General features: G+C 37.8%; 1 protein-coding gene across 1 annotated transcript in view; it reads left to right on the forward strand.

The window, feature by feature from the left end:
* MAP3K4 (mitogen-activated protein kinase kinase kinase 4) overlaps positions 1-14,307 on the forward strand; it is a 151,962-nt gene that overhangs the window by 45,036 nt on the left and 92,619 nt on the right. Inside the window, 2 exon segments of the mRNA XM_030556695.1 lie at positions 3,855-4,097; positions 11,795-11,941. Of these exon segments, the coding sequence (XP_030412555.1) occupies positions 3,855-4,097; positions 11,795-11,941 (390 nt within the window).

Genomic DNA, 14,307 nt, shown 5'->3' on the forward strand with positions numbered 1-14,307 from the left:
CTCTGTACTAACTCTCTACGTGGACGCTCTTATTGTGCATTAGAAGTGCCTTTCTGCACATTAGGTTAATACACTTTGAATGTGTATTAAGCTAATGAGAACAAAGGCATTCCTAGTCTTCTGTAAAACTGTCCAGAGGGGGAGTTAGTGCAGAGTAGCTAGTGTGCTTTAAATTCACACCCAAGTGTATTCCACAATAATTTCCCCTTGTAGACTAGTTTGTTAGAGACAATGACAGCACTGCTAATGTACAAGAACACTTGTTATAACAAAACTATTCTACTTGTAGTACTTTGTTTTCAGATAAGACTTGCAAAAGTTGTTCCATTACATATGTGTATGTTATGTATAACTTTAAAGTCTTGCAGTGATTATGCAAATATCCTTACATTGTTTTCTTTTCCTTCTGGAAATATTACGTATTACATAGTTGTATCTGTTACAGTTTACTTTTGTGGGTTGGTGAGGCTTATTGTAAATCAGGATGACATTCTTGCTATAATAATTGAAATCATTCATGTTTCATTATAAACCTTTGTGTTACTTCTGTTAAAGAATTTTTATATATTGTCTGTGTGCTTGAGTATACACGTTCGTTTTACAAAATGTGAAGAAATTTTTACTGCAATGGCTATTTAAAAACTAGCTTTGATTTAAAAAAAAAAATCTGGTTCCTGAACTCTATTTTGAAAGTGAATTGTTTATGTAATTTAAACATTAATATCTAAAAACTCAGGAAATTAATTTGTTTGAATAAAAATGTTTATATATAGTATGAAGCTGAGGTTAGATATTCATCACACTTATGACCCAGTACTACAATGAGCTATATGCAGATGAAAGGCTTCATGTGTATTAAAGTCATGTAGGACCAGGGCCAACATTTTCAAATGTCTGTTTCAAAATTAGAGACCTGGGGTAAAATTTTCAAAAGTTCTTTGGGGTATGCCTACGTGGCAATTAAACATTGGTATCTGGCCTGTGTCAGCTGACTTAGGCTTGTGGGGCTCAGGCTATAGGCTCTAAAAATGTCAGTGTTGACATCTGGACTTGGGGGAGCCTGGGCCCTGGGACTGTCCTCCATTGTAAGGTCCCAGAGCACGGGCTCCAGCCTGAGCCTAGACTTATACACTTCTGTTTTTAGAGCTCCGGTCTGAGTCCCGATGAGCTCAAGTCAGGTGACACAGGCCAGGTGCCAGGCTTTAATTGCAGTGTTGTCATACCCCTAGTGACTTAAATCCCACTTTCAATGAGGGTTAGGTGCCTTGCACCCAGATTTTTAAAAGTATTTAGTTGCCTAACTTGTATTGTATGGAACTAAGGCTTGCTAGGAAACCCATATTTTGGCACTTAAACAAATGGTGTAATATTTCAGAGGTGCTAGAAAAATGTCTGCAGAGAATGATTTGTGGCTGCTCAGAACTTCTGAAAATCAGGCATCTTATTTAAGTGGCTTAATAGGGATTTAGGTGTCTACTAATAGATGCCCTGTTTTTGAAAGTTTTGCTGTATTATGTCTAGTGTTAGAAAATTAAATACCGTTTTTAGTTATTTTGTATTTTAATCCTGTATTCCTAGAAATAATTCCCTAGTATTATGAAAAGTCTTACGTTGTTTGAAAGATTCTTTTAAAAATTTACTGAACAAATACTGAAATCTATATTCTTATTAGCTATATTCCAAGTTGAGAATTTAAATTTCATTAGGTTATTTTTGTTCCTAGTGCAGCTCTTAAAACACATTGTTGGAAAAAGTGTTTTTGAAAAAACTGTATTTATATTAAAATGAAGACTTGAACCTTCAGATGTTTGCACATTAGCAGTAAAATTAATCCTTACTAATTTTCATCTGGCTTATTGCTAATGAAAAAGTCCCTTTTAAAAAGCTTTGACTGCTATTGTTATGGTTCCATTAAAGCCCCAGAAAATAGATTATTTTAAAAAAATTGAATTAGGTAAAAGGAAGGTGTAGTGAGATTTCCTTTGAAAAAATTAATTATTGCAGAAGCAGACCAACTAGTTGCAGGATTGCACAGGAATAGTGTTGAAATAAATCATTGATTTTTTTTACATTAAATTTTATACATATATAAGCAGAAATGTTACACACTTTGTATCACAGGTACATGCTGATTAATTCATCTTGTTCTCTTGATTTTTGTCCCAGCAGAGACTGAGAGTTCTGTGGAGACAGTGGGTGAAATCCTTATCTCATTGAAGTCAATGGCAAAACTCCCTAACTTCAGCGAGGTCAGGATTTTATCTGGTGTATTCCACCTTAGGGTGGAGGAAAAGGAGTTAATGCCTTTTAAAGCTGCTGGTTCACTTGAGAAACAGTTGATCAGCTGTAAAGGTGATTTCATCTGGTCATCCTAGAGAGGAAATGAGGGTGATGACTGGGACGTAAACCTTGAAGATGTGGGGGAGGGAGAGGGGAGCTGGGGGCAGGAATTGAAGTTTCAGTTTGCAATGGATAGATTGTTGGAACACAGAAATCTCTCTCTGTGTATTGTTTTTCATGGGCTGGTGGAAACTCCTTGTAAGGAATTGCCATACTACCCTATTATATGCACAGGAATTAGTTTTAGTAATTCTAAAATGTGTATAATCCAAAGAAGCCCATATCAGCCCTTTTTTGTCTTTAAGGTGACTAGTTTGGTCAAATTCAAAGAACTTTCTATCAAATAGTAGGCTAGTGCTTTTTAAAGTCCCTTTAGAATCTATGCCTGCCAACTAGTTTTGTGCCATTGCTTAAAAGCAATGAACACAGTAAGTTGCTGGAAAAGTACATTGCCTAACTATGTCAGGCAAAATAATTCTGTGTGACTGTTCTAGGAAAGCAGAGCTTGCCTGATGCAGTAGGAACAAAATGTCAAAAATGTGAATGTGGGTGTAAAGGAATAAACAAATTTTCTATTAGCTGGTGAGCCTAAAAATAGTTAGCATATTTAAAGTTTTTAATTTTCATGACTGCACTTGATCATTTGATCTACTTTCTATTCTTAATCCAGTTACCTTTCACTTTAATCCAATGTTGTATGCATCTAGCACTGAAAAAAAAAAAAAAAGAGAACCACATGTGACAGATGCTAGTCACATCTCTTAATGCATCAATGGAACGTGTTCAAAAATCACAGTAATGGGTGCAATATAAGAACGGGATTAGACCATAATAAACCTTAAAGAGTTTAGGGACAAATTTTGTCCTTGGATAATGCACAATTCCTATGAACATTAGCGAGCACTGCACGCATATTAAAGGACAAATTTCTAAATTGCTATCACCCACTGAACTTGCAAGGGCAACTGTGCCTGAAACACACATTACATTTGGGTAAATTTACAGCTTAGATTAAATCATTGAGAATATCTCTGAATGCAATCAACTTTAAATGTTAAATATAAGTTTAACTTCCTTAATTGAAAAATATACTAGCTATACTTAGCATTTTGTGTTACTTGTCTTAACCGCACTATTCCAGGCTCTCATGTGCAATTCAGTTTTCTTTCTGTACAGAGAATCTTTTGCTTCATTGAATAGTTTAATCATTTTCTAATTTTAGAAATAAATTAAGATTAGATTGTTCATTCTCAAGTGTCCATGCCTGTTGTTAAATTATTTGTCCTCGGTCTGGCAGCTTTATGAGGAAATAGGATTTTAGCTTTTTAAAAAAAGACTTAATTTGAAATCATAGCTTTGCACACTTTTCAGTATATTAGATCATAGTAGATTAATAGCCTGGCTCTTAAAAACTATTTCTTTTTTCATGCAAGTAATTTTTTAAAATTGATCCTTTAATTTACATTATTTAAAATCCTTGTTACAATACTTTTTTACTTTATTTTTTGTTACAGTTTTCGGAATTCCCAGATCCCATGTTGTGTTCAGATTATGTGCAGTTGTCAAATTCCTCACTCTCCTCAGAGCAAAAATGCAGCACTGTATCAATGGAAGAGCTGAAATCTATGGATTTACCATCTTTTGAACCTGCATTCTTGGTCCTTTGCCGAGTACTTCTCAATGTTATCCATGAATGTCTCAAGTTAAGGTTGGAACAAAGGCCTGCTGGGGAACCATCTCTCTTGAGCATTAAGCAGGTTTGCTTCAAGAGTTTTTATTAAAAACTGCTTTCTGGTCTTTAATTATGTTATCTATTTAATTGTTTTAAAGAGAGTTTGGTACAGAAATGATAGTACATTATGCGTCCCTTAAATTGCCTTCAATTGCATATGGAAATGAAGTTTTATGTAATAAACAACTGGTCTCATATACCTCTTTGATTTATGCAGTCAGGAATCAAAACGTCTGATTAAATGATTATCGGCCACTAAAGAAAAAAAAAATAACATTCCACTTCTGTTATAGGCTGTAGACGTCATTTGCAGTAAGGTTGAAATATGTCTAGCAGCAGTTGTGCTGAATGTGAGCATAGCTAGTATGAGTGTAGTATGGTTTCCTTCACAAGTGTATACTAGGCTTTTTTTGTCTGCTCCTTATTCCACAATCTGAACCAATGAATTTCTCTCTACTACTTACACTTGGTAGGCAGTGACCAGTCACTTGTTTCCAAGTTGTTTTTTTTCTCCCCATCCAAAAGTATTCCCTCTGCTTGCTGGCTTCCTCACTTTCCTTTTGATCTTTCTTATGAATTCAAGGTCTGTGCAAAATCTGGACTTTCAGTGCAGCATGACTAGAAAAAATTAACCAAACTTAAATGTGATGCCAGAGACTTACTTCAGATACTGGCCTGGGAAATGGCAGGCAGTGTTGTCATTCTGGCTGATAGGTAGGCTTGGCTGAACTCTGTTTTTATTTTTTATCATTTCGACGGATAATGTTGTTTATTTTTAAGAATCTTGTGATTTTTATCAATTTAAATCTCTGTTGCAGGAAATTATGTGGGTGTGGTCAGACAATTATTTAATGACAGCAGATGTTGAGATACAAAAAGTTAAAGCTTTATAACCATCAAAACACAAATTGTCAACATCACATGTCAAAATATACGAAGTAAATGTCCTTAAATCAAACTAAGTTCTCAAGCAGCATTTTACTTTCTTTGGCGATCTGTAAGTTTTGATTTTTGATGGAAATATTTTTTTAAAAATGATTTGCGTGTGTTTGGTGAAATTGATGTTTACTGACATTTACCAGTAAAAATCTAATTCTTTAGCCTTCTCATAGGTGACTTCCTATCTAAGCCCTCTTTTATGGTCCTCTCCTTTCAGGAAGATAGCCTTTTTTGGGATAGCCTGCACTAGACCTTTGAAAGACACTGCTGATCCTAAGACATCGCTTCCTTCAGACAAACCTCAAAGCTCTTGGCCTCCTCATCTAAGTCTTTTTAGGTTCCATCATTTCGTAAGTTCTCAGGTAGATATAGATCTTGGTTCTAGATACCCAAGAGTAATTTCCAAGCTGTAATCGCGCTCCAGACCTTTTAACTGACTGACACAGGTTTCTTAAGACCACTTCTGAGCCCGTTCCTCTCATCTTTCTTGGATCTGGATGTCCTTGTGTTGAAGAGCATGGGAGAAAATCACTTCAGTCTGATGGGTCCTCTCCATAATTTTAGAAAGATGGTTGCACATTAGTTTCTCTTCTTCAAACTCCTTGTGGGGGAGAGGAGGGTGTTTTCTCCACTTTTCTTCCCTTTAGTCTGTAAGCCAGCATTCTTCACTGTTGGGCGGAGGTGACTACTTCTTGCTGTCTAAGTTGTACACCTGGCAGAGACAAGATCAACAGTGAATATTCTTGCTAATTGGCTCATCAGAGAGAATGGATTCACCCCCAACAAATGATAGATTTGTCCCAATCAGTATTTTTAAGAACCTAGAGTTCAGGGGTACTCCTTAAATAGATCTCTCTGCTAACTGAATGAACTATGTAGGTTCAAGCCAGGGACTTTCATCTTACATCTTTTTTTCTCCATCAGATGGGCAAGGAGCTTGAAATGTGCATTATCCCAAGGGTCTTTCAAAAGTGCTTTGTTTTTTTTGTTTATTTTAAAGTGGGAGGTATTCGGCATACTCACCACCCACAGCATAGTTTTGAGATCTTGGCCCTCCAACCTCCTACTTCTACCTGCATAACCTCAAGTTTTTTGTTTGATTGCCCCCTTCTTTGAGCCCAGGTTTGTATTGCAATTAAAAAAAAATACTTTTCCTTAGCTGACTGGAGACTGAAAAGCAGATCCTAGTGGATAGAATCATAGAAATTCAGGGCTTTAAGTGACCTCTCAGCTATCTTCAAGACACCACTGACTTCCTGAGGAAACTACAATCCATCGGTGATCTTCCAGAAAACACCGTCCTGGCCACTATGGATGTAGAAGCCCTCTACACCAGTATTCCACACAAAGATGGACTACAAGCTGTCAGGAACACTATCCTCAATAATGTCACAGCTAACCTGATGGCTGAACTTTGTGACTTTGTCCTCACCCGCAACTATTTCACATTTGGGGACAATATATACCTTCAAGTCAGCGGCACTGCTATAGGTACCCGCATGGCCCCACAGTATGCCAACATTTTTATGGCTGACTTAGAACAACACTTCCTTAGCTCTTGTCCCCTAACACCCCTACTCTGCTTGCACTACATTGATGACATCTTCATCATCTGGACCCATGGAAAAGAAGCCCTTGAGGAATTCCACCATGATTTCAATAATTTCAGTCCCACCATCAACCTCAGCCTAGATCAATCCACATAATCGGTCCATTTCCTGGACACTATTATGTTAATAAGCGATGGTCACATAAATACCACCCTATACTGGAAACCACCTAACCGCTATACTTACCTGCATGCCTCCAGCTTCCATCCAGCACACACCACATGATCCATTGTGTACAGCCGAGCTCTAAAAACAACCGCATTTGCTCCAATCCCTCAGACAGAGACAAGCACCTACAAGATTTCTATCAAGCATTCTTAAAATTACAGTACCCACTTGCTGAAGTGAAAAAACAGATTGACAGAGCCAGATGAGTACCCAGAAATCAACTCCTACAAGACAGGCCCAACAAAGAAAATAACAGAACACCACTAGCTGTCACCTTCAGCCTCCAGCTAAAACCTCTCCAGCACATCATGAAAGATCTACAACCTATCCTGAAAGATGATCCCTCACTCTCACAGATCTTGGGGGACAGACCTGTCCTCGCTTACAGACAACCCCCCCAACCTGAAGCAAATACTCACCAGCAACCACACACCACTGAACAAAAACTCTAACCCAGGAACCTATCCTTGCAACAAAGCACGATGCCAACTCTGTCCACATATCTATTCAAGTGACATCATCATAGGACCTAATCACATCTGCCATACCATCAGGGGCTCATTCACCTGCACATCTACCAACGTGATATATGCCATCATGTGCCAGCAATGCCCCTCTGCCATGTACATTGGCCAAACTGGCCAGTCTCTACGCAAAAGAATTAATGGACACAAGTCTGACATCAGGAATCATAACACTCAAAGACCAGTAGGAGAACACTTTAACCTGTCTGGTCCTTCAATGACAGACCTACAGGTGGCAATTTTGCAACAGAAAAGCTTCAAAAACAGACTCCAAGGAGAAACTGCTGAGCTAGAATTGATATGCAAACTAGATACAATCAACTTAGGTTTGAATAGGGACTGGGAATGGCTGAGCCATTACAAACATTGGATCTATCTCCCCTTTTAAGTATTCTCACACTTCTTATCAAACTGTCTGTACTGGGCTATCTTGATTATCACTTCAGAAGTTTTTTTTTTTCCTTACTTAATTGGCTTTCAGAGTTGGTAAGACAACTCCCACCTTTTCATGCTCTCTGTATGTGTATATATATCTCCTCAATATATGTTCCATTCCATGCATTCGATGAAGTGGACTGTAGCCTATGAAAGCTTGTACTCAAATAAATTTGTTAGTCTCTAAGGTGCCACAAGTACTCCTGTTTTTTTGTGGATACAGACTAACACGGCTGCTACTCTGAAACCTGAAACATTTCACAAATTCTTGGCAAATTTGCTGAATTGTTTTGTCCTAAGGGGAAAAGGAAAAAAACCCTGGAAAAAGTCTAGTCTCTTTGTTCCAAAAATGGCAGTTTTTCTGTTTGAAATGATTGTTTGTTTAGAATTTTGTATCATTTGCTTTTAAAAAGTTTCACACCACCAGCCCTTCTTCCCCACAAAGCAACAAAATGAAATTAATTTTTTTTCAGTTTTTTCATTTCACAATAAATAAATAAATAAATAAATAAAATTAAATTGTTTTGGATTGACCCAAACTAATTATTTTTTTTTGTTGTTTTGGCCACTGAACTAGAAAATCAGCTATTTGCACAACTCTAATGGCTACTTCTCTGGCTGAGAAGGAACGGTCTTCAAAGGAAGATTTGTGTAAGGTTGCCACCTGTTGGTCATACATACTTTTTCAGGCACTACAGGTTGGACAATCCAACTCTGCACCCTTATTAGTTGAGTGCGGAGTTCTGTCATTTTGTAAGAGCTTTTCCCCTCCTTCACTGGGGAGCCAGGGGGCAATGCAATTTATAGCTTTTTGGTTCAGATTATAGACTGATTAGGAGCAGAGAGAGAGGGAGGATTCCCTACCTGTAAACTGGGTTTCTAGGATGAAACATTTTACAATCTGGAGCCATCCCAGGCTGTTTCAAATTGATCCTTATGATTAACTAGTAGTTAGACAATTTTTTTAAATTAAGTGTTTATTCTCCAGTTAGTATTTTTCACAAGTGTGTTTGAGGACTAAGAAAATATCTAATTAAAGAAAGTCTAGCTGGATGGTCAGATTAGCCTTGGGAGCTGGTGGTTAGTAACTTTGCCTAGCGAGTCTGAACAGCATAGGGAAATTGGTTGGTCCAGTTTGTCAAAAGCTTGGTTGCAGAAGCCTAATTTACAAATCTCTGACAAATAACCATATTATAAAACTGCTGTAGATGATAGTAATTTGGAGATTACATCATATGTCCAGCATGGTTTTCAGAAAACAATCCTTGAATTGCTGTACTTATTCCTCAGAGAAACAGCATTGGCAGCTACACTTTCGATCAGTGTAGATTGGAGCATAGTAGACACCCCCTAGTATGTACAGTTTAGACCATGTTTTTGGAGGTACTCATTGCTTTGTTGTTTTAAATTTCTTTCAGCTGCCACTTACAACTTTTTTAGCCCAGTTACAGTTTTTTCTATAAAACTTCTACGTGTATTTAATTGTTCTGTTATGGAGTACAAATAGTTATTTTTGCATATGGTAATATTAGATGCCTGGTTAAGGTTTTGGAATGAAGAATCTGCTTTATTTTTTTAATGAAATGTTGTTGGCATATTGGTCTGTAATACAGAATGGGAATTTTGATTTTTAGTTTACCTGTATTCAAAAAGCGAGTCTTGTATATATGAGCAATATCTCTCTTCCTAACTATTTAATACACATTATGGAACAGGTACAGTGTTTCAATGAACAATGCATACAGTTGCTATGTAGTTAACTTCTTTGAGGCAGCTATGATATGGATACTTCATCGGATTTATGTATAAAATCTGCATTATTGCAAAACTCCACCAAATGGAAGTATTAGTTTGTTCTGGGACTGTCACACAAAAATCTTGGATAAAGTTTATAAACATTTAAATTCACTGCTTATTTTTGATATAATTATTTAAAAATCTATTTTTTAAAAAGGAATTAAATGTTAAACATGTAAAATATTGTATGTGCTGCTATGGGATCTGCTATTAACAATTTTTAGAAAGACCATTATAAAGTGGTAACTTTTGTAACTGCGATATATCTAACTGTGAACTCTACGGTTAGGGACGTAATTTTAAAAAATGACCCATAGCCCTTGTAGTAAACTATGCAGTTAGTTTCCCTTTACCTCAATTATTTACAGTCACAAATTTCGCACTATTAGCAATTTTAAGGCAGTCCTTAGTTTTCTTCAGGAGCATAAATCAGCTGAGAACTTCTGTAACAATGCCTCAAACCTAAGTAAATGGGTCAGCAGCAATGGTAAATGTTAACCAATTTGCAAATAAAAGGCTTTCAGCTGGTCACTGAGCATCCACTGCCACCGTTACACTTACTTAAGAGCTGAATAATTTGTTATATGTTTATAAAGGAGGGCTGATATACTTCTCCTTGGACGTAACATGTTAATACATTGACAGGGTGCATACTGTATGAGTGAATGGAGAGTAAAGAAAATGGGCTTGTTTTTTAAAATATGTGACATGCTAGGGGTTTAGCTATTTTTTTTGCCTAATTTCCAAATCTGGTTCAGTAATCTTAATTGTGCAAAATAAAATGAGCTGCATTTGGTGCATCTGTAGAATCAGAGCAACCTTTCTTCCTTTATCCACAACACAGTGTGTGTGTATATATATATATCAGGTCTGTATTTAATATATCAGGGCATGTCTAAGCTACAATGGCACAGCTGCCACACAGCAACGGTGCTGGTGTAGCACTATAGTGTAAACACTTCCTATGTCTATGGAAGGAGTTTTTCCATCAATGCAGTTAATCCATCTCTTCAAGAGACAGTTGCCAGGTTGACAGAAGAATTCTTCCATTGACCTATCTGCATCTACTCTCCAGGTGGGCAGTACATGGCACTCAGGGCACGACATTTTTCAGAGTCCTGAGTGATGTGGTTAGGTTAATCTAATTTTTAAAAGTGTAGACAAGGCCTAAGAATAAGTGATTATTTGTTTCAGTTCTTTGAAACAGTGACTGTCTTTTTGTTCTGTTTGTTCAGCACCTAACAGAATGGGGTTGTGGTCCATGACTGGACTGCATAACCACTGCACCGTAATATTACAGGGTCCAATTTTTCCTATTTCTTGACTTTTCTGTTAAGCCTTCTCATACACTGGGTTCAGTGTAGTGATTTTTTTTTCTCCAGAAAGAAAATTAGTCGTAACATTTTCCATAGAGTTTAAAAAAGAAAAAAATCCCACTCCCATACCTAAATCTAATGAAATCAGTGCTCAAGGAAAGTGATGCATAGTCAGATCTATGGATGGAAGTTAGGTTTGGAATAATACAGATTTGGGAATGGAAAATTCCTTTTATTTCATCCAGACTGTCTTGTTGCCAGTGCATGGTTGATTCCTACAGTGTGCTTCTAGTGTCTTGTTGTTTAAAAACCTATGCTTCCTAGAGCAGGTATGGAATGGCCAGCCGCACTGATGTGGCTATGTCTTGACCTGAAGTGATCACTTATGTGAATAAGTAGATTATTCATTCAGTCCTTGGCTTCTTTTGCCAAACTGTCAGCAAGGGAGGGTGCCAGTCATTGTCAGTTGTTGTGATGCGTTTCATGTTGTGGATACCTGCCCAGTAGGAGCCAGTACAGTAAATTATTTCACATAGGCTTCCAAACAGTTGACAACTGTCAAATGACTTATTATTACTGACTTGCTATGGATTTAAACCATTGCTCTATAGGTGTGAAGCTCCTTGTCCAATTATAAAATTTTAAACTATCCAGTCAGTTGAATACAATGGTTTTCCAAATAGCAAAAATAAAATTTGAACCATTTGCTGCTATCCCTACTTGCAGTAACTTACTGAGTGGCATTACAGTCTCAGGAGAACTTATGCAAAACTTCCTAGGAGATATAGGAACAATCCAACTAGTCTGTGAAAGCCAGAGAAACACAATAATTACACAAATGTATTATTTAAACAAGCTAAACTTTAATTCCCAAATCTCAGGGGAATTTGAGAATAGCAGATTGATTGCAGTTTGTGGTCTCTTCTATTGCAGCTAGCAAGAGAGTGTAAAGAGGTCTTGAAGGGTGGCCTGCTAATGAAGCAATATTATCAGTTTATGTTACATGAGGTGTTAGATGACTTACAGAAGATTGACTACAACATAGATTCTTTTGAAGAGGACCTGCATAAAATGTTAATGGTAAGTAGCAAAAGAGGGAATATTTTTGATTATATACATCTGTTATACATTCGCCTGATTCTAGGTCTTGGGATCGTTTCTGATTGTCCTTCCTTAGCTAGTAACTGTCTAGCCAGCTTATATTACCTTTTTTTAAAATGGCAATAATGGTCATTGTTCTAATAAATGTTATCAAAGGATGTAAATAAAGTATGTTAGAGACAATGTTGATATTTTTGATGACTAGACTGTGGGAATTGCTATTATCTGAGGTCCTAAGAGAGTCAATAATATACTTTTTTGGCAAATTGCCTTTGTTTATAAAATAGCTCATCATAGAATCAGAAATGTGATAAAAAATTAAATGCAAGTAATATTAAGATTTAAATTAAGCCAGGGAAAACAGTTGTCTGGCTAACATCTTTTTGCTTTAATTTTCACCTTGATTTTGTAGCCAGCCTAGAAGCACGTCTTATTTTTAGTATATTTGTTACTGCAATAACTAAACACAGAAGACTTATGTAAGGATATACTGCTGGTCTCCAGTGAGCGTAACTGAAGTTGCTTTGTTCTTGTGGGTTTCAATTAAAACTTCATTTCTTTAATGTGGCTTGATATCTTTTCATTGTGTGTGGCTTTTTTTTTTTTTTTTTTAAGTAGCTTAAAGAATAAGGGAGGCTCAGGAAGACTCTGATTTTGGTGTCTCATTATAGGGAGAACTGACAGCACTGCATATAGTTAAGGTTAGCTGACACTTCTTATTATTAGACCCTGTTTTCAGTCTTATAAATTTGCCAGACTTCAGCCGTTGGAGCTGAATTTTCCCATCTGCCTTAGGCAGAATTTTTTGGAAACTTTCAGCAAAAGTGGTTCAGCTGTTTCTGAGAACTGGATTAGGGAAACATTTTTTTTGCTCCTGTTTAAAAAACAAACAAACACCTCCCCTCCCCCCCCAAAAAGCAGTTTTTAACCATTTCATTGAAGTGTTCTAGTGCCTCCATGCTTTGAAGCAAGAGCTTGAAATTTAGCAGCCTTTGTGTCAGAAATAGGCCTTCTGCTGTTCTTGTGAAAAACCTCCCCAATTGGGCCAACTAATAAGCCTTTGAAAAAAATCACTGTTCACCAGAGAATTGTTAATCTGGCAGCTAAATTCTTCAAAGATTCTGTGTGTCCTGGACATGCCCCGGGTTGCACAGGACATGAGCAAGGATTTTGTTGAAAATGCTGCTCCTGGCTGCTGTGGTGCTGGGCACTAGAGCTGAGAGCAGGGACTCTCACATATGTTCTCAGTGCTCCCCTTACTGGTTCTTGGGCAGAGTGGAGAAGAGAGGATGAGAGTCAGACCTGGTGAAGGGCAGCTCCAGCCAGGCCAGAGACATCGTCCCCTGGCCCTCACCAGATAAGGTAGGAAGGGATGAGATGGGGAGAGTGTGGGGGTCCCGGGCTAGGGGTGAGGTCATATGGGGGTAATCACAGGGGTTACTCCCCTGACCGTCAGCTTCTCTCCCCCCACCCCCAAGAATCTCCCCACCAATTGCTGTCCTGGCCCATCAGGGTAAGCAGCTGGCACGCCAGGACACTTTGTTTACTTAGGTTTTCCTCTGTGCCTGCGGACGCAAGGTAAACAAACCATCTCGGCCCGCCAGCAGTTTATCCTGATGGCCCGTGAGCCAAAGTTTGCTGACCCTTGAATTATAGGGTTGGCTTATGAACGAGTCGTCAAAAAAAATTCCATTTTTACTTATCCATCTGGTTGAGGAGGGCGAATCAGCTTGTAAACAAACCGGCTTATGATCGAGTATATATGGTAAGTGTGGTCATCGCCTCTTAAATAATCTTCTCGGAATGCTTGGTCATCTCCTCAGGAGTGCCTTCAGTGTGATTAGCAAGAAGTTCACAGTGAGGAGGAATATCTTATAGAGGAATATGAGGACCAACTTATTCCGCTGGCTATATCATCTTTATCACTTGGTGAAGCTGTGATTCCATCTAATACATCCACAGTAGAGAATTTCAGGATTTTCTTAAAAGAATGGTGTACAACTTAGAAATTACTCTAGTAGTAATAATAATAATAATAAGAGATATACCTATCTCCTAGAACTGGAAGGGACCTTGAAAGGTCATTGAGTCCAGCCCCCTGCCTTCACTAGTAGGACCAAGTACTGATTTTTGCCCCAGATCCCTAAGTGGACCTCTCAAGGATTGAACTCTCAACTGTGGGTTTAGGAGGCCAATGCTCAAACCACGGAGCTATTCCTCCCCCTAAGGATCTCATAAGTTATTTGACATGTTGCACCCCTTACCCCAAGGTCATTTAGTCTAGCCTATAAATGAGCACGTTCTTGAGACTGCCAAAGACCGGTGGCAAATAACAGTATCTATCT

This window comes from Gopherus evgoodei, chromosome 3, assembly GCF_007399415.2.
Source record: "Gopherus evgoodei ecotype Sinaloan lineage chromosome 3, rGopEvg1_v1.p, whole genome shotgun sequence".
NCBI lineage: Eukaryota > Metazoa > Chordata > Testudines > Testudinidae > Gopherus > Gopherus evgoodei.